Source organism: Kogia breviceps, chromosome 6, assembly GCF_026419965.1.
Source record: "Kogia breviceps isolate mKogBre1 chromosome 6, mKogBre1 haplotype 1, whole genome shotgun sequence".
NCBI classification, from domain to species: domain Eukaryota; kingdom Metazoa; phylum Chordata; class Mammalia; order Artiodactyla; family Physeteridae; genus Kogia; species Kogia breviceps.
In genome coordinates, this window is record NC_081315.1 from 70,789,035 (window position 1) to 70,816,512 (window position 27,478).

Here is a 27,478-nt window from a genome sequence, read left to right on the forward strand (position 1 = left end):
TTATACAAGGTTGTTAATGAGATAATTATAAATTCAGATAGTGGGGATTTACCCAAAATTGTGTATGGAGGTTAAATAACCTGTGGCTTAGTCCTAGTTAAATAAATTAATCAATTGTCTTCCCTATTTCTTCTAGCTCTGGTAGAACAGATGAATTATGAGGTCTCATGACCAAAGTATCAGTATTTTAGAAAATGGCAGTATTTTTGAAACTAGAAAAGCATTTTAATGTAATTTCTAAGACAAGATGTTCTACCATTATTGCCAGGGGAGTTACAAGTTGGTACCTGGCACATAGTATGTACGGTGTGTCTACTATTTAGTATTTGTGTCTTATTAGTATGCTTACAGTTTGGATACTTTCTTTCCCCTTTAACCTCTTTTTTTAAAAAATATTTTTAACATCTTTATTGGAGTATAATTGCTTTACAATGGTGTGTTAGTTTCTGCTTTACAACAAAGTGAATTAGTTATACATGTTCCCATATCTCTTCCCTCTTGCATTTTACTTGTAGTAATAGTAGTACAAAAAGTATTTTCCAGATTTTTTAGCATATTCTTAAGTTGTCTCCCCTGGCCACTCTACTAAACATGATTGAGAGTTGTGTATCCCCCAGAGGGCCTTATATTACTAAGATTTTTTTATGTATGTTAAAATAACAAACTATTAGTATTAGAATAGCCACCATTTATTGAGTTTAATATGTGACAGCCACTGTGCTGAGCTCTATAGACAGTTCCCTCATTCAAACTACATGGCAATGGAGGTACAGGCACCATTACCATCCCATTTCACAGGGGAAGAAGCTCAGACTTATGTATTACTATTGTCCAACAACATCACAGTTCTTGACAGCTGGGATTCAAACAGTGGTTTCTTTCTCCAAACCCCAGTTCTTAGCTACCATGCTTTATTGCCTCTTGTGGAAATACCTACAATAAACTTAGTTTTTTGCTTAACAGCAGCTTAGCTCCTGAGTTAGGGAGTTAAAGTGGCAGGTAAGCAGTCTGCTGTGGACCTTGAGTATATGGACTTCGAACTTAAAGGGCAGTGATGGAAAGATTTTAGACTCTGTTTCAGCTAGCACATTTAAAACACAGAAATAACAGCTGAACCCTGCACCAATCTTTAGCTTTTTCACTAAACTATATGACCTTCTAAGGTAGTTTGCACTAACCAATACTTTATTACCAAGTGTGGGACTGGGAGATAATACTGATTTCACTTACTGTTCAAAAACCATTTATAGTACTTAAGGCTATTAGAATTCATTATCTAGAATTAAAGCAGCATGTTTTTTTTTTTTTTGGTTTTTGTGGTACACGGACCTCTCACTGTTGTGGCCTCTCCCGTTGTGGAGCACAGGCTCCGGACGCACAGGCTCAGCGGCCATGGCTCACGGGCCCAGCCGCTCCCGCGGCATGTGGGATCTTCCCAGACCGGAGCACGAACCCGTGTCCCCTGCATCGGCAGGCGGATTCTCAACCACTGCGCCACCAGGGAAGCCCAAAGCAGCATGTTTTATCCTAACAGTCCTATTTATTTTTATTTATTTTTAAATTTGCTATTTAAATGTTTTAAGGAACTTAACTGCAAATACATTTTAGTCACGTAGGCAATTAAGCAGGTATGTAAGTGATGCTTCTATACTAGGTGGACTTATAAAAAGCAAAATATGCAGAGAAAAGGAAGCATATTTTACTCCCCAAGGAGCAGAACTAAGAATTATAGGCAGAGACATTGTCTTTTAATTTAAATCTAATTGCATAATGACAACAAATAAAAAGTAAACACAAGCTCATAGCTACTGTTAAATGTTAGAATCTTTCAGATGTATGTGTTCAATTTCACTGTTGGAAATAAAATTTAGATAACTTTGTTTATTATAAGCTTTATTTGAGTTAAAGATAGAAAACAATATACTTTTATTTGCAATTTAATAATGCAAGTTATGGCAGTCTAAAATAGTTTACAGTAATTTTATATTATATTTCATCCTTTTAGATATTATATATATGTAAGGAATAAAGCTAACCATTTATGAAGTTTAATGATAATCAGAAAATTTTCTTCAAAAAAAATTTCCTTAAGTGTGTTGCTAGGTATAAAGCTCCTAATTGCCAAAAATACTTAAATTAAGTGCATGAACCCAAGTCATTAAATAAAAATAAGAGCACATTTGTTTAAAGTGCTACAGAAGGTGGTGCACAAAAATACATGCACTTACACATACTTTCCAAAAGGACGTAAACTGTACTTTTAGGCACTGCAGTCTCTTCAAATTTTCTGTACCAACAATATATAGCAGGACTTTTGATGTCCACATGCTACTGCAGGAAGATGACTAAGGCAACCACGTGCAGAAAGCTTGTGCAGAGAGAATATAAAGATAGCATTCCGGAAGTAAAGGCTTGCAATGATAGTGGTTTGATACCTGAAAGGCTTGGAGTGTCTTCCTGTGATTAAAAAATAAAAATCTAATAATGCCACTGGAGTCATATAAATGGTACTTTATGTACAGAACTTTCACCTTTAAAATGACTTAAAATTTGTAAACAGGCAGACATTTCATTTCTGTGCTATGTTATAGAGTGACTGTGGCTTCTGTAACAACTAGCTGGTCAATTGTGAGAGCCAGTTATGTCTAAACCCTAGTATAAAATGGATACATTGTAAATATGGAATGTTTAACATACAGATATTAGACTTCAAAAATGACAATATTCAAAAATTCCCCAAGTTTTATCATATTGCATAGCTGAAAATTCATCTATGTATAAAAGTGTTCTGTTCATTCAAGCAGAATTTTGATCCAGTCTCCTTCAATTTGCTTCTTTCATACTGTACAATGGATCCACAAGTTTATTGTGCACATGCATTAAACCTTAAAGAAAAAAAGGACAGTTCTAATTGTATTTCTGATTTTGAACTATATCTCATTTAGAAAACAAAAGATTTAATATTAAAATACAAGTATACTGGCTCCCATCTAATACAAAATAGTTAAATTTATTGGAAAAATGCAAATAGAAATGTTTCAGAATGTTTAGTTTTAACTACCTAGCAAATATCAATTTAGTTATTTATGAAACCATGGATTTGGAATGGGTACAGGTTCTTTGTGAGTAACCAGAAGTAGGGGCAGTTCTTGTTTTTAGAACTTCCTTCAGTATGACAAAATAAATTTGAATACTTATTACATCTAAAAGTCTGTTGAGTTTGACCCTCTACCAGGTAATCTAACAGACTCCCAACAAGGGGCTCAGAACTGTTGTTACATTAGTTCGCTAATATATTACCCTATCCATTCATCTGACAAATTATTTTCCACTATTTTGACGTGTATTTACAACAGGGGTTGATTACAAGCCACACAGAAAGGTTTACTAAAACAATAAGATAACCTAAATATCAATTTCCAAGTACATTTAAATTTCATCTTATAGTTGGTATGCTTGTAAACTGTCCTTAATTTTATTAAAGCTTCTTGGGAAATACATTCCAGTTACTCATGTCTTAATGCACATGTATTTCTTTGGGGAAATAAATTGTCCCAATTAATGAACTAAAGCTTTTATATTTTGCAGGTTAAAGATATCAGTTAAATTTACCAGGTTGTTAAAACATGGAGGCTGGGGAAAGGGACTCATAATGTGGTTTTCTTAGGAAGGAAATGGGATTACTGGATCCAGGAGACGGGGTACTTGTTAGTAAGGTGTTCTTTGTCAGAAAGGCTGCAAAAGCACTCTAAAATCCAAACTGTGAAGACCCACTTTTAAGAGATAAGCAAAGGGACATGCAAAGAACACTTAAGTATACATGTAGTAGGAGAAAAACCAGGAGTGGAACAGTCTTAAAAGGAGGAGAGAGAAATATTCACTCGTGAAATTGAAAGAGAGAATGCTAATTAACTCAACAGCTCACTTCAGTGTCTAATCAGCACCTCAAACTTGTTAACATCCAGACCCATTTTCCCCTTCTAAACTACTGCTTTAAAAATATTGGTATATGGTGTTACCCTTTGATGAGGTGCTAAGCCAGACAACTGAAATTCACTGTTGATTTTTTTCTCTTTCCTTTTTATATTCAGCAGCAAGACTGGTGGGCACTACTTTCAAAATACTGATTGATATATCCCAAATTAGCTACATTTCTTCATCTCCACAGCTACTGCCCTTAGTTGAAGCCACTTTCATCTCTAATCTGATTACCAACTCAGCACCTTACTTTGATCACTTCCCATTGTCCAATTTTTCTAAAAACAGAAGCTAGATTATACCATTTCCCAACTTAAAATTCTCCAATTGCTCTGGTCACTTAGAATATAATTTAGATTTTATTCTGTTGTCTTCATTTATCCTTCTGATCTCATGTCCTCCCCACTCTCCCCCTTTTGTGTTACACTCAACCCTGGCTTTGTTGCTATTACCTCAGAAAGGCTAAGCTTGGTTACAGTACAGGGTCCTTAAATTTGCTGTCTCATTCAGCCTGGAATGCTCTTCTCCCTGAGCAAAGCATGATTATCTATCTCCTTTTTTGGCTTTTGGGTCTCAGCCCAAATGTCACCTTTATAATGAATTACTATTTCACTTTCTTTAGAGCAATTTTCACTCTTAGAAAATGTTTTTCCTACCATGTCTCCAACTAGAATCTGAGGTCCAGGACCTTAAATTTACTGCTCTAAGTCCTGAGTCTATAAAGGTCATGATACATGTTGGAAGCTTAAGAAACATTTACTTTAAAAAATCTGTGAAGATTCAGTGAGATGGTCTCTGGAAGCTTTTTTTAAATTTAAAATGAATCTAGAACATATATTGCTTAAAAGGAGGCAGGAGAAAAGGAGGGAGTAGAGACCAAGATTCTGTAGTTCAAGGTCCTGAAGACAGAAAAGTATCAAGGGCACTGGCAGAATGGCTAGACATGAAAGGAAAGGATGCTTAACGATTAGGATAAATTTAAAATCTTGGAGGTAGGACTGTGGAGGGACTGAAGTTAAGCCTTCCATGCAGCTGGAGGGACAGAAGGGTCAAAAGGTTAAAATAAGTAATGGGAAGAGTTTGAAGAAAGCAAAACAAGGAGCACAGCTAACCCAGAAAATGCAAGAGTTATGTATAAAAAGTACTAAACTAAGCATAAAGACACTTGATCGGTTCTGCCTCCACCTCAGGTATATGGCAGCCATTTATCCACCTGGCCTTATTTATAAAATGGAGTAACCTCAGCTCAAAAATTCAAAAAAGAAAGCAGTATACTCAACATAGTGCATAAAAGTCTTATAATGATGTTTGGTTTATATGTCTGAGATAATGTAATCTCTGATACTTGAATGTTTCTATAGTGACAGTTCCATAAAGTTATATAACCGTCCCTTCCATGCTTACCAGTGCAGACAAAAAGCCTGTGATAAAAATCCATGAGTATGTGGACAAACCAACAAATACTTCATTCATTAGACTGTTTTATGCAAACTATCTCCAAGGCTGGATTTGAAGCACACTGATTTATTGGCATTTGTTCTTTGCTCAAAAAATGTTAATACATAAGAATATTTTTCTCAGGGCTAATAACCCCTCCCCCCCAATACCCTTTTGAAAGGCCACTGATATGCAAGCCCTCATTTGCCTTTTCACTCTTAATTTTGTTTTTAAAGTATAAGCTAGCCCCATTTTATCAGTATACTTTGTTCTCTATTAAGAGGAACTTTTTCTGCGACTGTGTTAGCTCATCCTTACACCTGTGCTGTTGATTATGGCATTCTCTTCAAATCTAAGTGTTACCATCTTCTACAGCTCTCAGTCCCATCAGCTCAATTCAAGTTTTCATCAACTATTTAACTATAAAAATCTCTCCCTTAACATCCCTTGGACTTCACAGTGATTTACATAATTTAGCACTTAAACTGAAATGGTATCAATGTCATGTGTCATCTATCTACCTGCCCAACTACCTAGAATTTACCAAGTGTCTCCAGTGTACTAGGTAGGTAGTACCCTTGGAGATGCTGAACTATTGCAGTGAACCAAAACTAAAGTCCCTACCTTCACGGAGCTACATTTTATTTTCTCAAATCACTTAGCCAGTTTTATGAAGAATGCCAACTACTTTCAGGCAGGGATAACTTGTACTTTCAGGTATAACAACACATGAGACAATGTACTTGAAGGCACTGTAACCCATGTTTCTTGGCTGATGACACTAACTGGAAAATATAGTTTACCAAAAATAAACATTAAAGGGTAATTTTTTTATACTGTAAAAGGTATCTGCTAATGAAAAATATTTACCAGATAATTATCTCTAAATAGAACTAATCTTGTTTAAAACAATACTGAACTGAAAAGTTGAACAACCAGTATGTAGAAAGCAGCAAAATGGAAATTGGACAGGCCCAAGAGAGGGGACAACAAAGACAATGGTAATCTCAGCCATGTGGTTTAGAAGATATACCTCTTCCAGAGTATCAGCTCTTTAAGGATCATTCTACTTGATATAATTCACCTATCATTCACTTAAAGCTTTGATCATGGAAAGAATACATTAGAGCTTAAAAACACACAACTTAAAACATCAGGATAAACATTAAAAATCCAACTCGTTTGTAAAGTTTTTTTAAATCTAAACACTGGCTGTAACTTGTACATAACATAAAGCTAGTTACAAACTAAAAATAATTTTGGAAATTTTAGTACTTGCTTTCTGAATAATCAAGAGTTTACTATGACTAAAGGTAAAAACTGACAACGTTCTACCAAGAATGTGATAAAAATAAATAATTGCTACTTAAATCATAAACAGAAGTAAATTCTAATGAGTATTGATAAAAATGCATAGACTTTCTGATGTTGCTTGAAGAAGAAAAGTTAAATATAATAGATTTTATAGTTTGGTTCAATGTGAATTCATTCAACCTCTATCAAGCTATTGGAGCTATTGGAGTAGGGCCTAAAAAGGATAAAACAAAACAAAAAAATGTTCACCATGATGATGACATCTTGAAAATATATTATCTCAGGACATATAAACACAGGTTTTATTTTTTGAAAACCAAAAAACTAGAATAAAACAAATTATTAAAATGTTTTCCTGTGATTTACTTATATCTTTCAAAAGATATATATACTGAAATAAACTTCCACATGCTAATGATTTTTATTGTTTTAGATGTAGTTAACCTAGACTTCAAAAGCTAAATAATTAGAATCCTTTAAGATTCCTGTTGACACTTTAAAGGGATGGCAAGAAGAAAGAGTAGTGATGTGAATGGTATTTGAAGAATTACAGGTTATAACTAAGGGATTCATTTCCTCCAGTATACCTTGCAGTGATATAATAATAAGGATATAGCAAATAACATAAAACTACATTTATAACATGTATAAATTTATGAACAGTCATTCTACCTAGTATCAAAATACCTTACTGTAAAATGAGGTCTATATATAGCCCAGAACAATATCACAAATCCATTTTTCTCCATATTGAATGAGGCATCCTGACAGAGGCTGATGTCCTGAATCTCTTCAGAAATATATACAGCGCCACTGGAAAATAATTTCTAAGTGACTTTAACATCCCTACTAAGCCTGTTACTTCACTTATAAATGGGATTATAAGAGTACCCATGTCATAGAATTGTGAGATTTAAGTAAATCAGTAAGTATAATATGCTTAGAACAGCACCTGGTCATAACTATTGGCTATTATTATTAAATGTTTACTTCACTAAAATGTAAAAATTTTCTGATAAAAACCAAACTGACAAAAATCAGACAAGTATAGGGGTTTATCTGGGGATTACTGGTGCTAGAAAATGGCAATGTTAAATGAATCTCCTCAACTGTTATTAAAATATGTAGATAATGAAGATTCCTTCTATTAACTTTTTCAAGGAATCTAATATTTGTGATGAAACCTGGACTACATGGAAATATATGGGTAAAATGCCATCTAAGAGCTCTATCTCACAACCCATAACTGAGCTATTCTCTGCTTTTATCTGTCAAATTACTAACAAGCTAACAATTTTCAGTTTAATTTGGTATATTTGTGACTTGGTAAAAAACTGGTAATTTAACTGATAAAAATATAAATGACTAGAAGTAATCTAAGTGCTTAACACTAAGGAAACCTTTAACACCTTTTATTGGAGTAAAAAGATTTAAAACATATTTTCATATAGTATCAGTAGTACACTTATTACATACTTTGTGAATTATTGAACTATATATATGACTAATTACATAATATTTTCATATCAGCTATATAAACACAGGTGCTTTGTAAAGAGTACCTATTTATACAGCTTGTTTATGTGTGTGTATTTATATGTGGAGTTGACTCAAGCAGGGAATGGCTTCTAAACTGAGTGTATTCAAAAGTGTCTTTGAAAATCTCTTAAACACCTATCACAGCAAGTATATATGGTTTTATATATATATATATATATATATATGTATATATATGTATATATACGTGTGTGTGTATATACATGGTATGGTAAAGTTTAAAAATTACTGAACTAGACTGTAGGAAGAAGCAAAAGGAAGATAAATATGCAGAAGTCTGGGCAAACTCCTGCTTACTTGCAGAGTTTATTCCATACTGTTTGACATTTAGCAAAATTTATTGTGAAGATTAAATGAGATAGTGGGCAACCCATCTTATCCCCTGATTTCATTCTAAACATAGCTGAGAGGTTAGGGTGGGACAGGTAAACAATGAAAAAATAAGGAAGGACATACATACATTTCCTTTTGGGCTATTTAATCTTGTATATTCAATATGAAAGTAAAATATTTAATTTTAGATTTCAAGAAACATCTTGTTTACTGAAAATATAGATTGAAGAGGTTTTCTTCAAGAAAAAATATTAGGAAATTACTTTGAAAGCTAGTATTATCTGAAGTGAGACATTTCTAATCCTCAGCACAGTGCCAGTTTTCAATAGGCCACAGTGCAGGATATAACTCCCCAATCATACTAAGTTTTAATTGTCATCTACAATGGAACATTCTCCCAGTCTGCTTTTGAAATTTCAGTGCTCACCTTTAAAGTATTTCACAGTTTTAACTCTTAATTCTAAAGTAGCATCTTCATCACATACAAAAATAGTTCGGGGATGTTGCTGGAAAGCTGAAACAGTCCACATGTGATTGACTCCTTCTTCTATTGCTTTGTAGAGAGCAAATGCCTTGTGTGCACCTGTTATGAGGATCATTACCTGAAAAATCGCGAACATTACTTGTCAATTCTTAAAACATGTTCCAAATGACTAAGAAGCTCTATATTTTTTTTACACAAAGAATTTAGCACCAATATTTTTCTGAGGGTTAAAATAAAAATAAACAGCTGCATATTTCTTCATAGTTCAAGGTATTTATTTCTGCTCTTTAAGGTAACAGGCAAGCACAAAGTGTATCTCTACTTCTGGCTGAACAAAGTAAAATAGTATCTTGTAATGGAGTATTATTGAATATACCATAATGCCGATGATAATTAACACATTAAATACTGATGTGCAAGAAGAGACCTGGGAGAATGAAGAAAAAGAAACAAAAGGGCTGTTTTGCAAAAGCAGAGTTACAGATCAACAAAGATTTATATAACCAGGAATGATATACCAAATTGCTCTAGTCCAGATAAGCAATAGATATTACTTTGGAAAAGCAAAAGACTCTGAAATAACAGATATTTTAAAAGTAATTAGAGAAATGAGCCTAAAGATTGTTTCATTGAACAGGTGCTATCTAAAGCTGTTTTGGAACAAAACTAGATTTAAAGAAGGGTTCAGAATCCACTTAAATGCAGGAACTGTCCTTTAAACACATAACTGAAGACCATCCTTAGGTACAGAAAATCCAAGCTCTTTGTCCCAAATCCCTGATAGCCTATGAGATAAGTCAAAGAATGTGTGCAAATGTGAGTGTATAGGTGTCTGAATGAATCTTTTCTTTAACATTTTTAGCAGTAAATCAATCCTATTTTTACAAGTTAGTTTATATAATATAATAAATCTTTAAACATGATTTTTTTTCCTCATTATAATTAACTAAAAATAATGTTAAAGTGGTTGTAATTCTAAAATATGTGTAACAACGTAAAAATTCTGTATTTCACATTTTATAACCAGACCTTCTAAAACGGAGGAAATTAAAGATTAATGAACCAGATATTACTGTATTTCTTTTATCAAGATTACTTTTCAGTGTGAAGCTATATTTGATTAATATCAAAGCCCATGAATGAAATAAGATATGTATGAATTCCTACTGTTTTTATTGATTCTTCTTGTTCTTAAGTATAGAGATCTAGGCTCAGTAAGAATTAATATGCCATCACCTATAATTAAAAGCATTTTTTAAAAATTAGCAATGCTTCATATAATAAGATAAGCACAGCACTGATTAATGGGTTTATTAGTTTTCCTTAATGGAAATTAATATTTTTTTCTGAAGACTGATACGTGTTACAGAGGAGTTTGAAAAAAACAACAAAATATTCAAGTTATTTGCTTCATCCTGACTTCTAATTCAGAATCTTTGGAATTAGGACCCAAGAATCAGGGTCCCTTAAGTGATTAGTATGCAATCCAGCAGAAGTCCTTATACTAGCACTTGAAAAGGCTTTTAAAAACTATTTTAACACACACTACATTAAATGAGAATATGTAGTGATTGCTGCATGATGGATATTTTCTGAAGTTTAATTTATTTCAGGAGTTTTAAAATATGATTTAGTGGTTTCAAAGTTAAACACTGAACTTAAGCACTTTTCGTGAATTATCTCATTTAACTACCCACATCAACAGTGAGAGATAAATACTATTCTTACTCATATTCTACAGATAAGGAATGAGGCACAGTTATTCTGTAACTTGCCCAAGGTCTTGGTAAGGCTATTATATAAACAAGAGGTCTGATTCCAGCATCCATATCCTTAACAACTACAATAAGACATATATAACCTTTAATTGAGAATTAAGAATAAATATCTGGAAAATCAGAAATTGAAGAAATTTCCTCTTGGAATATAGTTTGACATTGATAATATGTGATTATTTCTACTCTATCTGCTCCACTGTTCTCAAGGAGAGTATTTCTTTTATTGTGAAAAAGCTTAAGAGTAGCCCTATCTGAAACCAAATCTTAAGGATAAGCAGAAAAGAAAAGGGGGCATTTCAGACAGTTATGGGGTGGTCAATAAAAAGCTAGAAATTTGGTAAGGCTGAGCATAGGGAAATGAAATGGCTGAAAACTGAATTTTAATAATACAGAGCATTTTATGCCGAAGAGGCTAGATATCATCTTGTGATGAAGCAGCAAGGAATCAGAGACTTCATTACATGCATGAGTAATAACTATGTTTTTGAAAAAAAAAATTCAGGCTGTAATAGAGAACAGGAAAGGTAAAGAATGGAGATAGCCATGATTTAGGATGGGTTTGCAATAATCCTTAAAAAACTGATATAGACGAGATGGCAGTTCCGATGGAGGGCTGGATCCTTATTTATCTCTAAGTTAAATGGTGGGATGTGGTGACTGATTAGATGTGAAGAAGCTGAGAATGACACACCTTTCAAGTTCAGATAATTTTCATGGAGGGTGTTGCTATTCACCAAGGGAGGGAGACAATTTTGGTAGAAAGATGAATTTAAATTTTGAACAGTTTAAGTATAAGGAGTCAATTGGAAATATGAAATCTGCAGCTTCAGAAAAAGAACTGGCTAAAGATATGTACTGGTAGTTATCACTATTGAGCATAGTTGACCTTTTTAGAATAGTACTAAATCTACCAAGAACAGGGTTCCAAAGTGTGACTGCTATTGATGTGTTAATTTAAAAAAAACCAAAACCATGCACACAAAAAAAGGTCACTGCCCAGAAGTATGCATAGTGAATATGCAGTGCTAGGAGATGACACCCTAGGTAACAACAACATTCAAAAGGCAGATGGAAGAAGAAGAGCCAGGGAAGCATACTGAGAAAGAATGGTCAGAAAGAAAAAAGAATAATGGTAGAGGTTTATGACGGAAGAAATAGTCCATAGGAATAAATGATGAAAAGAGGCCCAGTAGGATAAGACCTGTAGAAAAGATGATGGTCTTAACAATTAAGAAATCACTGGTGACTTCTGTGACATTCAGTAAGTCAACAAAATCAAAAGATTTTTAAGTTTTACTGTTTTTTTCTTATGTCATCACAAGAACATTCAAATTATAATTATATATAATAAGCAATTCTAAAGATGCTACAGTAATTAAAAACAATTTGTGTCTTTTCTTTTGAAATTACCTTTAAAATATAAAGCATTAACTTTAAATATATCTCAGTAAAAACAAATTTTAATCCTTTGAGGGTAAATTTGGCTTTCGTCAAACAGCCAAAAGTCAATAAAAATCAGATCTGGTGGTTCAATTAGATAGCCAAGCTGTGGATAGAACCAACTTTGTCCAAATGAATTATGGGCAAAAGTAATTCATTCAAACTATTCTCAACAGTTACTGAATACCTATTAAGTGACAGGCAGATGTACTGTGCTAGATATACATGACTCATAAACACGTGGAGATTATAAACTAATGAGGAAAGCTATTAAACAACGAAACATACAAAAACAATTATAAACTGCAAAAAGTGCTATAAACAAAAACTGTGGTAAAAGAATAAAAGAAAATAATTTTGATTATAAGAATTATGGTCAGAAAATGGGGCCTCCCTGGTGGCGCAGTGGTTGAGAATCCGCCTGCTGATGCAGGGGGACACAGGTTCGTGCCCCGGTCCGGGAAGATCCCACATGCCACAGAGCGGCTGGGCCCGTGAGCCATGGCCGCTGAGCCTGTGCGTCTGGAGCCTGTGCTCCGCAGCAGGAGAGGCCACAACAGTGAGAGGCCCGCGTACCAGCAAAAAAAAAAAAAAAAAAAAAAAAAAAAAAGAATAATTATGGTCAGAAAATGGAACTCTGAAAGCTGAAAACTGGTGCCATTTTAGCTAAGCAAGGTCTAGAGAAGTAAAATATTTCACAATTAATTAAAATCAATGTAAGGCCTCAAAGCAAGGAAGGAGTGAAAATTGAGGGCAGTGACTCGTGTGGTTCATTACCTAGTGGACAATTCCCAAGTCTTAAAAAACCTGTAATAACTTCTGGGTTGTCACTTCCAGGGTGTGTACAGAAGGTCCTCATTATCTGAGTTGCCAAAATGTGAAGATACTTATTGATGCACTGACCACTTAAAGATTTGTTTCCCATTCAAACCTTTCCACTCAACAGTGGCATCTGTCCCACACATGGATTTAAATTTTAAATATATTTGCAGTTATTGAAAATGACATTGAACAGCGCACATCACAGTTAAAACCACTGGCAGATGAAAATCTGTACACATGAAGCCCATTAAAATTGAAGATAAAGTAATTAAGTATAATCATGTGATACTTGTTTTGAAAGAATGCTATGAAAAATCTAGCAGCACTATTTACAACAGCCAAGACAATGGAAACAACCCAAGTGTCCATTGACAGAGGATTGGTTTAAGAAGATGTGGTACATACATACATACACACACACACAAAATGGAATATTACTCAGCCATAAAAGATTGACATACTGCCATTTGCAGTAACATGGACGGACCTAAAGAATATTATACTAAGTGAAGTCATATAGAAAAAAACAAATACTGTATGCTATCACTTATATGTGGAGTCTAAAAAACAATACAAGTTAATCTATATAAAACAAAAAAAAAATCGTAGAGAAAAGAAACTAATGGCTACCAATGGGAAAGGGGGTAAGTTAGGAGTATGGGACTAAAAGATACAAAGTACTACATGTAAAACAGATAAGTAACAAGGATTTACTATATAGCACAGGGAACTATTCAATATCTTGTAATAACCTATAATGAAAAATAATCTGAAAAAACACATATATAACTGAATCACTGCTGCACACTGGAGACTAAGTATTGTAAATCAACTATAATAAAGCACTAAAGTCCTTGGGAAAACTACGAAATAATAAAAGTAGTTTTGCCATAATTTTCTTTACAGTCATGCTGGGAATGAATACTGTGAGGTGAATAGCATCATATAATTTTGTTGGAAAAATCAAAAGAAAAAAATCAATGTTTGAATAATTCTGATAATTCTAAGAAGCATAAGAGTTGCACTGTAACTTTAATTTTGTTATATGTAAGAAATCTTTTTGCATAACTTTCAGTTTCATTTTAGAACTGATTGCTCTAATTTTTTTTCAATTTATTTACTATGAAATTTCAGTCTTTAAAAGGTCTTTTTTCATAAACCAATTATCTTTAGATGAAAAACTCCATTGTGAATGACAGTTCTATTTGTGCATTCAAGTCTAGATATATGTACATTAAGATCAGTTACTTATTCACCATACCTTGTCTGTACTCTTTCCTTTGAACCTGTCCAATCCTGCTGCCAGAAGGGAATGGACTTTTGGGTTTCCATATAATTTAACCTCTTATAATCAAGAGCTGACTATAATTTGGTCTGTTATTCTCAGGGCAGGAAATGACCCCCCAATTAAAAACTAAAAAATTGAGTCTACTGTTCAGAACTCTGCCTTATTAAACATACCAAATTTAAAATAGATCCAGCCCTAAAGGGGTTCTTTTTCCCCTGGAAACCAACTGAGCTATCCTCCTACAGTCAAGAATCACATTACACTAAATTATCCTAAGCCTCCAAAAGCAGTTTAATGTTAATTACTACTGCATCTTTGTTCCAACAGTCCTTTCACAACACTATATGATAGTGTGATTTTAGGATCTCAAACTGAAACAAGAGGCAAGTAAAACAGTACCCCAAAAGAGATGGTGCCTAATTTTTAGTTTCCATCTCCAAAGACTTAATTTACTTGAATTCTAAACATGGCAATGAGCCTGACAGAAATTACTGAAAGCTAGACAACAATTTATACTGCAAAAAGGATTAACCCAAAATAGCACTTATTTGACACCACAATTTCTCCAAAGTCTATAGACATCAAAGGAAAAACATCAAAGAACATTTAATTCTTACTTCTCTAGCATCCATCACTGTCCCCACACCAACTGTTAGAGCCATAGTTGGCACTTTTGATAAATCTCCATCAAAATATTTAGCATTTGCCAAAATGGTGTCCATTGCTAGAGTCTTTACTCTTGTCCTTGATACTAAACTGGATCCTGGCTCATTGAAAGCAATATGACCATCTGGACCAATTCCTTTCAAAAGAAATACATATACACACACATATATACATAAGTGAATAAGGTTTCTCAAAGTTCAACATGATTTAAAGACCAAAGAAATAGTCATAAACACGCTTACCTTGTTTTATTTGATAGCTGAATTTCTAATGCTGCAGTAAAAGATTTGTTCCTGTATTTGATTCAACAAGTATTTCAATGTTTTCCATATGCTTAGCATTGAGCTAGCATGATTCTAACAGCAAAATTAAGTATCACTTTATAATAATACTTTATAAAGCAATTTCACATGCATCCTCTCAACAACACATATATTTAACAATCTCGTGATACAGTCAGATTAACCATATCTATTTACCTCATCTCCCCCTTTTTTTAAGCTCAAAAGGAAACTTTGATGCTAAAGGATAATATACGATTTGTTCAAGGTAATAATTTAGTAAATACTAAGACAAAACTCAAATCTAAATCTTCTGATTCCTAACCCAGTGGTCTTTATATTCACACTTTAACTTGCTTGGTTCTAGTCTAGATGGGGCAGTTAACTACTGGACCTCCCTGTAGTATAGTTTCCTCACTTATAAAAATGTTTAGATTGGACAAGATATTACCTAAGGCAGTAGTTTTCTTCAAACTTTTTTGACTGCAACCTACTGCAAGAAATACATTTGACACTGCAATCTAGTACACATATAAATACAATTAAAACAAGAATTACATGAAATAATACCCTTACGAGGAGCCATTCAAGCTACTTTTGATTACATTTTGTTTCATTAACAAAACGTACAAAGGGAAATGGTGGATGTGACTGACCATATTGATTTCATGACCTAATAATGTGTGACAACCACAATTTGAAAACTCTGCTTTAAGGAGATCTACTGCCAGCTGAAATATTCTAGGACTGCCTCTAAAATATAGATAATATGACATTTCTTATTTGAAGGAAAATGGAGGTAAATCTTTTCATAAAATCAAGAATCTTTCTATGGTGTAAGTAAATCAAGTTTTAGATACATGGACCCTACTTGCTAGTGAGATTTCTGGCAACTTCAATCAAAAAAATAAACCCACAAGTTCTCTGGGTCAAAATTCCTGTTATACTTATATTCTGCATATTTAATGATATATAGGTGTGTCTTATTGGCTCTTAACACACAATTCTAACAACTTTTTCCCAGGCTACAACAAAGTAAAATATGACAAAGAGTAACCTGGTTTTGAATGAAGAAAGAACTGAAAACCTTAGGAAGCAAATATGAACTACCAAAGCACAATAATCTAGGAATTTTTAACAATATAGGATTAATTTTTAATCTAGTACATAAAGCCAGACCTATATGTGGTTAATATGTATGGTTTGTTTCCACTATTAAGTATATATATGCTTGTCTATTTTAAATCATAGATATGCATATCACTCTAGATTTGTAAAACTGTTCTGCTTTTCCTCTTAAGTATACATCTGCCTAAATATTTTTATTTATATTTCTCTATAGAGGAAAGGATGGAATCAGGAAAATAAAGAGTTCCAGGAAAACCAGGAGGTCCTCAAAGATCAGTATTAGTGGTCTCACCAGTGATTTGGGTCACACAAAAGTGTATAGCAAAGCTGAAATTATCAGGAATGGTTCATGATGGAGAAGGGTCAATACATTCCCTTACTATCAGTAATTATCAAAAATTGAGCTTTTCCTGATATAAAATTATATTTTAAAAATGTTCAGAATGTTTTACAAAGCCTTATAAAATTTTCTTAAAAATAACCATGAACTCTAAACACCATGGTTAATTCTTATTCAGTCTTTAAGTGTTCACTAAGATATCAACGCCTCTTTTTTTAAAAAAAAATTTATTTTATTTTTGGCTGAGTTGGGTCTTCATTGCTGTGCACGGGCTTTCTCTAGTTGCGGCGAGTGGGGGCTCTCTTCATTGCATTGTGCAGGCTTCTTATTACGGTGGCTTCTCTTGTTGCAGAGCACAGGCTCTAGGTGTGCGGGCTTCAGTAGTTGTGGTGCGCGGGCTCAGCAGTTGTGGCATACAGGCTCCAGAGCACAGGCTAAGTAGTTGTGGCACACAGGCTCAGTTGCTCCACGGCATGTGGGATCTTCCTGGATCAGGGCTCGAACCCGTGTCCCCTGCATTGGCAGGCGGATTCTTAACCACTGTGCCCCAGGGAAGCCCGAGATATCAACACCTTTATGAAACATCCCTAAAACCTCTGAGTCTGGATTGTTTGTCTTTCCTGTGTCTATAGTTCTGTGGGCTAGAAGGTAAACTTCATGAGAGTAGACTTTCTCTTCTTCATAACTGTATCCTTACTATTTGGAACACATGACACACAGGAGGCCCTCAATAAATAATGGCTGAATAAATGAATGGATTGGTTGGTATTCTTCAGAATGTTCAGTATAGTTTTTGCCGCCTTCTGCCCTGCTCTGCTCCCCTCACAACAGGGGCTAGACCAGTCATAACACCCTATATCTCATATCGTTTAGGCAGAACTGTTGTGATCTAAGGAAAAATAATTAAGCCAAGCTGAAACAATCAGAATTTCTCTCTATAAATCTGAAGCTTGACCAGGAACACAGAAAGAAAGAAGACATCTAGAGCTGAGGCATTTGAAGACAGCACTGCAGGAGAGGATCAGGTGAGTCCCTGCTTCAGTGATCTGAGGCTCCTGGTTCTTGTTCTTCTAAAGACTTGTTTTTTCCAACTCTGATATCAATTCTGTGAGTTACCCCAGAATTATTCCAATAAATTCACTTTTGGTCTCATTAGTAGACTACATTTACTTGCAAATCAAAGAATCTAATCGTGTAACCGAAGTTGAGGGTTAAAAATTTCCCCAGTGTCTTATTCTTACCTTTTAAACACAAATTATCTTAAGATAATTTTAAAGTTAATAATGCTTTTAGAGTCTATTTATAGATTTCCATGTTTGTGTACTTTATTGCTGGGTATGGATCAGGAATTGCATGATACACCTTATTCTTTCTCCCAACAATTTTGTCATCAGATGAAGAACTTCTGAGTATGTATTTCCTCCTTTCTCCTTTCTATAGAGGGAAGGGAACTCTTGCTCCATTTCCCAGGAGTGAGCAATGGTGGATTAATCTGGAGCTCTTCTCTGGTCTTACTATTTCCAATTCAGAGGGAAGGAGTAGGAAACCCCATTCTGGCCTCAAGCCCAACCTGCAATCTCTAATCCAACTTTACCTTTAATAAAGCTGATATTTTGATCCCATTTGGCTCAGTTCTTAGTGTTTTTATTAACCAAACCCTGGAACAAAAGAAGGGTAAGTGGTAAGACCCAGATACCAAGCCTCATCTTGAATATCCAATGATAACAACCTAGATCAACAAAGGTGAAGAATCAAATGAGATTCTTTCATGAGACAGATCCAATAATAGGGTATCCCAAACAGGGAAAAGTTCAAAGAAAATGTAATAAGCCAACCCTCCATTCCCTGTACACAATTATATGTCCCTTGGATAATAAATATAAACTGTCAGACCCTGGATTAGCCCACGACTACAGTGAAGGTGTTAATGGAAGAGGAAAGGAAATCCTGTTAAATTTTTTTGCAAGGGGAGAACTACAGAAAGTTTAAGACAAAAATTGGTTAAAAAACAAAATAAAGTTCTTTTTAGTAGTAAGAGTCAGTGATAAACATAAATAATTATGATTATGCTCCATTAGTTTCAACTAAGGTGGGTTATTGTGAGGAAATGCACTGAAAAACTTTAGCTACAAAGAAACAAGAAGTGGCTTAAAGCTATGGGGAAAAAAGAAAGTTTACTATAAATCTCTGAAAAGGGAGATTAAACCTTAAACATTACATTAAGCTAAAATATTTTCTGGAAAGTAGGCAAAAGGACAAAATGGAGTTAAAGAGTTCTTATCAGTTGTTTTTCCCCCAAGTAAATTCTACTTCCTGGCATTGAGACCACAAGGGATTTGTCACAAGAATCCTTATGTAAGGTCAATAAATTAACAGGAAAAAATAAGTCCTCAAGTAAAGAAGTAAAAAAATACTATTTATGTTATCCATTCAGCCATTTTTAATACTAAAGTTTTAATAATTGCCATATCCTTTTGTATAATGGTAAATGAGTGAAAATATTTCTTGATATGACTAAGATAAACAGTTTAAGTATATTATTTTACAGTAATTCTACTTGATTTTGGTAGAGTTTAGAAAATCTAAAGAATGCATGGGTAGCACACTCCTTAAACATTTTCAAATATCTACTGCCTTGGCCTTGATATTGGTAGGCGCAAACGGTAATTATCTCAGAATTGAACAATACGGACAAAACTGGAATATAAATGTTTTCTAGGAATAGTGAAGTAATATTAGCAAGTTTTATTTAAAAAAAGATACTTTCTATTTTGAAAAGCAAACTAGTCTAACTTGGATTCTTGCTCAGATAAAAAAACCATCCTGTCTATTTAAAAAAGTAATTGTTGGGCTTCCCTGGTGGCGCAGTGGTTGAGAATCCGCCTGCCGATGCAGGAGACACGGGTTCGTGCCCCGGTCCGGGAAGATCCCACATGCCGCGGAGCAGCTAAGCCCGTGAGCCATGGCCGCTGGGCCTGCGCGTCCGGAGCCTGTGCTCCGCAACGGGAGAGGCCACAACAGTGAGAGGCCCGCATACCGCAAAAAAAAAAAAAAAAAAAAAAAAAAAAAGTAATTGTTATTAGTTCTGCTAGGCAGAGATAACAATTTCCTCAAAGAGAAAAACTTCAGTCTTGCTGGATACCCTTTCAGGTAAATCAGTAAAAGAGCAGGACATTCAATGAACTAAGGAAAAATTACTTCAGAAACTACACCTCAGAGACAGAGTGGGGTAACACTTAATGAATTACCAACTACATACCAAGCACTGCACAAGGCATTTTATACATGTTATAATGTGGTTAATTCTCATCAATTCTGAAATGGTTAATATAATCCTGTTTTACAAATAACTTAATTATATTGAATTAGTATACTGAACTAATTTACTGAAATCAATAAATTTCCTAAGATCTTACAGATAGTAAGTGGCCAAAACAGGAGGCTAATTTTTGTCTGATGATAAAACCCAGTTTTCTCCAAAGGCAACCAAACACCTCAACAATACCTGGCCACCTCAACAATAAATTAACCTCAGTACAGGTCTATTGAAGATCTAATTCATATAATTTTGAGCAGTCTTCTAATAAATTAATTATAAGATATACCTAGATCTAATGGATATATCTATCTATATATCTAATGTTAATTTAGAGCTTTAGTATGTTTAGTTGAATACTAAAGAATCTGGCAAAAAACAATTTTGGTTTCAGTTTAGATGATGTACTATTCATATGCTTCATACTGATGGCAGAAAACCATACTGTCATTACAATGGAAGAGATTCTTTCACCTCTTCAGTGGTAGATCATGAACACACAATATACATACACATATGTATGTTTGTGTGTGCATGTATATATATAAATTTCAAGTAGAATTTAGTTAATTAAACATTTACTTTAGAGTTTATTAATACAATTATACAGCTTAATTCATATTAACTAAAGGCTGATGATAAAAATCTTACATTCTTAACTCATTTCTTAGTGAAATGAAGCAATCTGAATGATCAGTAAAGAAATGTTAAAATCCACCTGTTCCACATGCAAACTTTCAGAGATTTAACTCTGTAATTTGATAAGAAAGCTGGGTTGGGGTTTTAAAGAAACAGTAAAAGAATAAGAGTATCACTTAGGAAAAGAAACATATCACTCATTTTCTAAGATGTGGTAAACTACCAGTTCTAAAGAGGTAATTAGGCAGGGATTAGGACCTATTTCTCAAGCCATAATTTAAACAATCCCCACTTGCAACATTAAGATTATTTTTTGATGAAAACAAAGTAAAATAGAAATCAATAGCTGAATAAATGGATATTACAGACAGTCACAGATGTTCTTTACATTACATGAAGGTAAGTTTTGGTTTTTATTTAAAGCACCTAAGCCAAATATTAATAAATGATTAATGACAAAATGTTTTACATACCTCCAACAAAAAGATCAATTCCTCCAGCTTCTTTTATTTTCTTTTCAAATGCATCACATTCTGCTTGTAAATCTGTAGCATTCCCATCAAGGATATGAGCATTATTAGGATCTATATCAATATGCTTAAAAAAGTTATTCCACATATAAGAATGGTAGCTTTCAGGATGATTTCTGGGAAGTCCTAAATACAAAGTTAATAAATAAAAACTATTTTCAGAAATAAATCTAAAGTTTACTTTTCTGATTAAGCCATAAATGCTATCATATTCAATTTAAAAGCATTTTTATATGGAATATATGCTTATTATGTGCCAGGCATTATTTTAATCACTGTACATGTACGTATTAACTCAATTAATGTGTACAACATCTGTGGAAATAACTATTATCAATCTCACTTTATAGATGAACAGAAACACAAAAAAGTTAAGTAACTTTCCCAGGGTCACAGAGCTCACAGAGGGGCTGGAGCATAAAAGTCTAGTTCATGTGCATGTAATCACTATATTCCCCTTCTCAAATACAAAATTTTAACCAATAAAACTGATTTATGTGTTAAATTCAACATAAATTAAATGGCCACACAACTGAAATCTTGATCTACGTTCTTCCTATGTTATTCCTATTTACATGCAAGGTATACTAAATTACAACAGTTCTTTGACAATGACTCAGGCTACCGTTAAAAATGTGTACCTATAAAATTTAAATTTTAACACAGAGTTTATATTTATCACTGATCTTTCTAGTTAAGCAAGGTCACAATCAATAAATTATAAAAGCTTCAAGGCTACAAATATAAATAGCCTTATATTTTAAAAATATTTTACTAATTACTTTTACATACATATTAATTAATTTATCCCCACAACAACACTGGTTTTAACTTTGCCTTAAGAAAAAAAGAAAAAGAGAAAAAGAGAGAATGAGAAATTTGAATGAATTGGCTCAAAGTTGATGGAGCCAGGACTGGTAAGTGGCATAGCTGAAGACCAGAATGCAAATCTTCTGATTTCTAGTCCCACGGTCCTTCTACTATGTCATGCTGTCATTACAAAAATAGTTTTTTTCCATATAAACTCTCAACCCCACTACAAGGTAATACATTATACTCTAGAAATGTATTCAGATTACATTCAAAATAAATTTAAATAATGTTAATATTCTCAATATATTAATTTAAAATATAACATATCCAAATAATATATTCACATAATATAGCTTACCTACATATTCATCCATGTTAAAGGTCTTCACATATTTAAAAGAAAGGTCTCCATTCTTGTGGTATTCTATTAGTTTTTTATAACATCCTAAAGGTGTACTCCCTAAAACAGATAAAGATTCCATTTTCTAACATAACTTGAAAATCTAATTTAAAAAGAAGTTTATATTAACCTTATTCTCTTTTTACTTAATGGTATTTTATATTTCTAATTTATTAGGCAAACAATTAATTTAAATACACATTAAATTAACAAATATATGTTGAATTAGTCTCTCTAAAAGGTAACCTAAAATTTTAGTAAACTAGAATTTGCTGAATAAAGCTGGGAATCTGGGCTTCCCTGGTGGCGCAGTCGTTGAGAGTCTGCCTGCTGATGCAGGGGACATGGGTACGTGCCCCGGTCCGGGAAGATCCCACATGCAGTGGAGCGGTTGGCCCGTGAGCCATGGCCGCTGAGCCTGCGCATCCGGAGCCTGTGCTCCGCAACGGGAGAGGCCACAAAATGAGAGGCCCGCGTACCGCAAAAAAAAAAAAAAAAAAAAAAAAAAAAAGCTGGAAATCTGTCAGCAGAAATTATAGACAGCTTGGAAAATTATTCTTGTGTCGTTGGATATTTGGAATTTATGGTGTCTATTCCAGGATTAGAAACTTCTAAGAGCACATGTGAATTAGAAGAAAAATAAAGGTCCCACCTTTAGAGAAAAAACTTTATTTAGAGAGGGATTTGTAGCATAAATGATACATAAATAGGTCAAGTATTGACCATTCAATGAAATCAAAAGGGAAACCAGAGCTGAATTTAAACACTGCCTCTACTTTCAAAATAGAAAGTGGCAAGGATTGAGTGAAGAGGCTTATCCTTTAAGTTTTTTACTGGAGCTCCTGTTTCTCATTTTGTGTTATTTTCAGCATATATCAGCTAAAATGTATAAAGTAAAATGATTTCTAGGAAATGGGATCTTGGCTTTGGATACTTCATCTGAGTTCTTAATGTTATTGTTTTATAAATGTGATTCTTTTATGTTTTATAAAATTAAGATATGCTTGATAGTGCTCCATGAAATGACACAATAAAGATAAATGAATTTAGCCACTTGAGGATGGCCTCCCTTTGTTTTTTAAATTTGCTGTATTTTTTCATTTTAACTACAAATTCGAAGACTAAATTGACTACATTCTTACAACAAGCAACCTGGTCCACAGAGTCCTGGTCAGAGTATTGGTTTCGAGTCCACACACCATCACAAAACAAAATAAAACACCCAAACACAAAATTTCTACTCAACAGGCAGGGAGAAGTATGGCAGAACTAAGCAGTCTCTGGCAAAAAAACAAACAAAAAAAACCACCAGAAAAACAAAAAAACAACAAATACAAAAAAAACCTAGAGTAGTAAAAAGATTGACTCTCCCTTAAGATGACAGAATAATAGAAGTGGCTAAATATCACACAGACAGGTTCACAGAACAGAAGACTAATAGGTTTTCTTAAAGTTAAGCACACATATTGTTTTAAATTGTCATTAATAATTTAAAATTTATGTGGTCAAACTTTACAATTCCTTCTCAAAGAACTACAGCCCACTAACATGAAACCCGGATAAAAGATGGATAAGTATGCTCTTCTTTCTCCTTTTCTAGAAGCATAACAAATTTTCTGTGTGTATCTTTCAGTGTCAAGAGAATAGTTATAGGACTCACTCCGTAATTTAAGGACATATGAATAAAAAAAGAAGCTGTCACAACAGTGATAAAAAACACATTCATTTTCTACTTTTAAATCAAAGTGGCTGAATAGAAAAAAAACAATGGAAGATATGGTACAGGGTGAACTGGTAAAAGAAACTTCATTTTAATATATTTGCTTTGCAATACTCATTTACTAACATAACTAATTTAGCAAGTGCTTACTATGATTCAGATAAAACAAAGATTATGACTGTTTCTACCCTAAAAGAACTCACAGAATACAGATAGACAAGTACAAAGTAACTATAACACAAGTAAAAATATAAATAACCTATAAGAAGTCTGGAGCAGTATAGTGAATCAAAGAAGAAAACACTATAGTCTTGCTTGTTGGAGGAAAGATGAAAGATGGCATTTCAACTGAGTCTTTGAAGAAGAAGTGAAATTCCCATAATCAAAGAATTGGTTAAGTTGTAATTGAAAATAGAAAAAAGATGGGGGAGGAGGTTCAGATATGACACTTGTATGCCTACCATGTGCTAGATGCTATGCTAGTGTTTCATACATTAGCTAATGTAAATCTCATAAGTTTGGGAAATTGACATTATCTTTTTCCCATTTTGAAGGTGGAAGAATTGGGGTAAAAAAATTAAGGAATGTGTCAAATATCACACAAACGGCAGTGAAGCCAGATATTCAAGAGATTCTGCCTGGTTCCAGAGCTCATAAAGTTCTTATTATACAGTATGCTAGCAACATGAGTGAAAGTAAAGCCAGAAAGTTCAGGCCTGTTCTTTGAACTACAAGCAGTGTAACCTGCCTACCCTGATTCAGTGTAGAGGAATAGTGGGAATAAGTCTGGGAAACAGGTTGGGCCCACACCATGCAGGCCCTTAAATGTCAAGCTTGTCAACATCACTTCAGTAAATATATTACTGAACAGGGCTTCTCTGGTGGTGCAGTGGTTAAGAATCTGCCTGACAATGCAGGGGACACGGGTTCGAGCCCCGATCCAGGAAGATCCCACATGCCGCGGAGCAACTAAGCCCATGCGCCACAACTACTAAGCCTGCACTCTAGAGCCTGCGAGCCACAACTACTGAAGCCCGTGTGCCTAGAGCCCATGCTCTGCAACAACAGAAGACACCTCAGTGATAAGCCTGCACACCACAACCAAGAGTAGCCCCGGCTCGCCACGACTAGAGAAAGCCCACACGCAGCAGCGAAGACCCAACACAGCCAAAAATAAATAAATAAAATAAATTTTTTTAAAAAAGATATATACTGAACAGATATTCCCCAGAATTGTGCTTGGTGGGGCGTAATTACAACATAGCATGTTGTTTACAGAAATGTATGTTCAAATTTCAAAAGCACGGGGTGGGGGGAGGTAAGGATGGGGCATGATTAACACTGTCATTGGTCAATGAAGGAGAAAAGTAGAAAATGTTAACAAAGGTTTTCCAGAGATATACCCTTGGCAGATGTATTATTAGGCAGTAATACTATCCAAAATAAAGCAGAAGAATTGTATATCAAAATACACAAAAACATGTTTAGCACTGCTGGCATTTATGGCTCTGAAGCCTTTCTGCTCCCATACTCAAATTACTGTTTATTTCTTCATAATTAAGACAAAGTAATTAAGGCAGCTAGTCTGAGCATGGCCCAGGTTTACAGAAGGCAAACTGATACAGAGGCCATGTTCAACCACTGGGGCTCACATATCAGAACTGTGGGTGCTGAGGGGGCCCATTTCTGGTGTGCACAATTTAAAAAAATTCCTCTTTGCCATTCTTACCAACACCTACTGCCATGGACTGAAAAACAAAAAGCAAAACAACAAACAAACAAAACATCAACTTGGTGAGCTAACAGTATCTTTCATGGAAATTATGCAAGTGAAAAATAATTATGATTGTAGCTTTTCTATAGCTGACATGTATGGGGGAGGAGCAAGAGGAAAAACTACTATTTAAATAAAACACACTTATGAGAACCTTAAATTTACATAGTGTTTACAGTATACAAGGGACTTGCTCTTATTTGAGTTTCAAAACAGCATTGTAAGCTATTAATTTCCTTATCTTCCTTAAAAGTAAGGAAAACAAGAATTATGGTGTAGAATAAATGCCCTTCAGTCACCAAGAAAGTAGCAGCTCTGATTCCAGGTCCAATACTCTTCCCTCTGTAAGTCAACAATATCAAATAAAGTACCATGTATCAGTGACACTACTTTGTTATTTTTTAAGAAAAACCTTAACAGAGAACTAAATCCAATAAAGTGTATAATTAATGCTTATGTTCATTCTGTCATGAAGACATACCTCTCTTCAATTTTTCACCTGTAATACTTGTAAAATAGAAAATAAGCACAGAAATACCAAAGGGCTAATAAGATAATATGAGGCATATGAGGTAAAATTAAGAGGCAGTAGTACATATTTTAGGTACCTCTTAATGATGAATGAGAAGGCTAATCTCCCAAGAAGGCTAATCTCCCAAGAAATTGCATGAATACTGAAAGCAACATCCCTAAATACAAACAAAAGACCACTAGAAAAAGGTACAAAAAATATCATGACCATGACCTGAGCTATATCTCCTTTTCCATTCTGGAGTGGTAGGTGAGACAATTTTAACAAATAATAATGAAACTTAGATACCAGATATGTCTGTATCTATATATTTGACTTTATATCCTAATATGTTAAATCAATGATATGACAAGAAATAAACAGGAAACATATTTTGCTAAGAAAAAGCCTTCAATCCCACAACCCTGAGTACCTAATATGGAAAAAAATGGTGCATTACCTGTTGGCAAACCCAGTGTAAAGTATCTGTCCTGTCCCGGTCTGAATTGAATGATGCGATTACAGATGTATTTGGCTGCCCATTCACTAGCCAAGTCATAGTTATCAAGAATTACAAGCCTCATTATGGTGATGCACAGCTTCCAGGACAAGAAGTTCAAACCTGAGAAAATTCCATTGTAGAGCACTTTAAGTAATTTACAGCCAAACAGAAGTAAAATACATTGATGACTTTAAAAAGGACAGTACTTAAGAAAGACATGCATGTATACAAATACAATCTGTACTTTTAAAATAGTAATAATGGCTGTTCTCTTTTGAATGAACTTTGAGTTCTGGGCAGTGGGCTAGGTCATTTAAGTACAAATATTAATTCTTACAACAACCTTCTGAAGTATATACAACATCCAGTTTTAGATGAGTAGAGGGACTGACACAATTTGACTGAGTTCACACAGTAAGTGACAAAG

At 34.1% G+C, this 27,478-nt stretch overlaps 2 protein-coding genes across 6 annotated transcripts in view; one reads left to right on the plus strand and one right to left on the minus strand.

The window, feature by feature from the left end:
- Positions 1-18,468, plus strand: part of GUF1 (GTP binding elongation factor GUF1) — a 41,563-nt gene extending 23,095 nt beyond the window's left edge. Inside the window, exons 17-18 of one of the 2 annotated variants that reach the window (XR_010841045.1) lie at positions 17,720-17,871; positions 18,287-18,468. Coding sequence is in view for 1 of the 2 variants with exons in the window: in XM_067036038.1 (XP_066892139.1) it covers positions 1,367-1,531 (165 nt within the window). In the remaining variant the exon portion in view is untranslated. Of the gene's footprint in view, positions 1-1,366; positions 2,889-17,719; positions 17,872-18,286 lie in introns of those variants that run through there. The other variant, XM_067036038.1, reaches the window with a different exon arrangement.
- The window catches only part of GNPDA2 (glucosamine-6-phosphate deaminase 2), a 28,569-nt gene continuing 2,820 nt past the window's right edge, over positions 1,730-27,478 (minus strand). The window contains exons 2-8 of one of the 4 annotated variants that reach the window (XM_059065897.2): positions 27,010-27,171; positions 26,338-26,380; positions 22,503-22,604; positions 21,275-21,457; positions 15,049-15,233; positions 9,047-9,221; positions 1,752-2,885 (exon numbers count right to left, since the gene is read on the minus strand). In XM_059065897.2, the coding sequence (XP_058921880.1) occupies positions 2,824-2,885; positions 9,047-9,221; positions 15,049-15,233; positions 21,275-21,457; positions 22,503-22,604; positions 26,338-26,380; positions 27,010-27,108 (849 nt within the window). In that variant the 5' untranslated portion in view covers positions 27,109-27,171 and the 3' untranslated portion in view covers positions 1,752-2,823. Of the gene's footprint in view, positions 2,886-9,046; positions 9,222-15,048; positions 15,234-21,274; positions 21,458-22,502; positions 22,605-26,337; positions 26,381-27,009; positions 27,172-27,478 lie in introns of all 4 variants that reach the window. The other 3 variants (XM_059065900.2, XM_067036040.1, XM_067036041.1) reach the window with 3 other exon arrangements.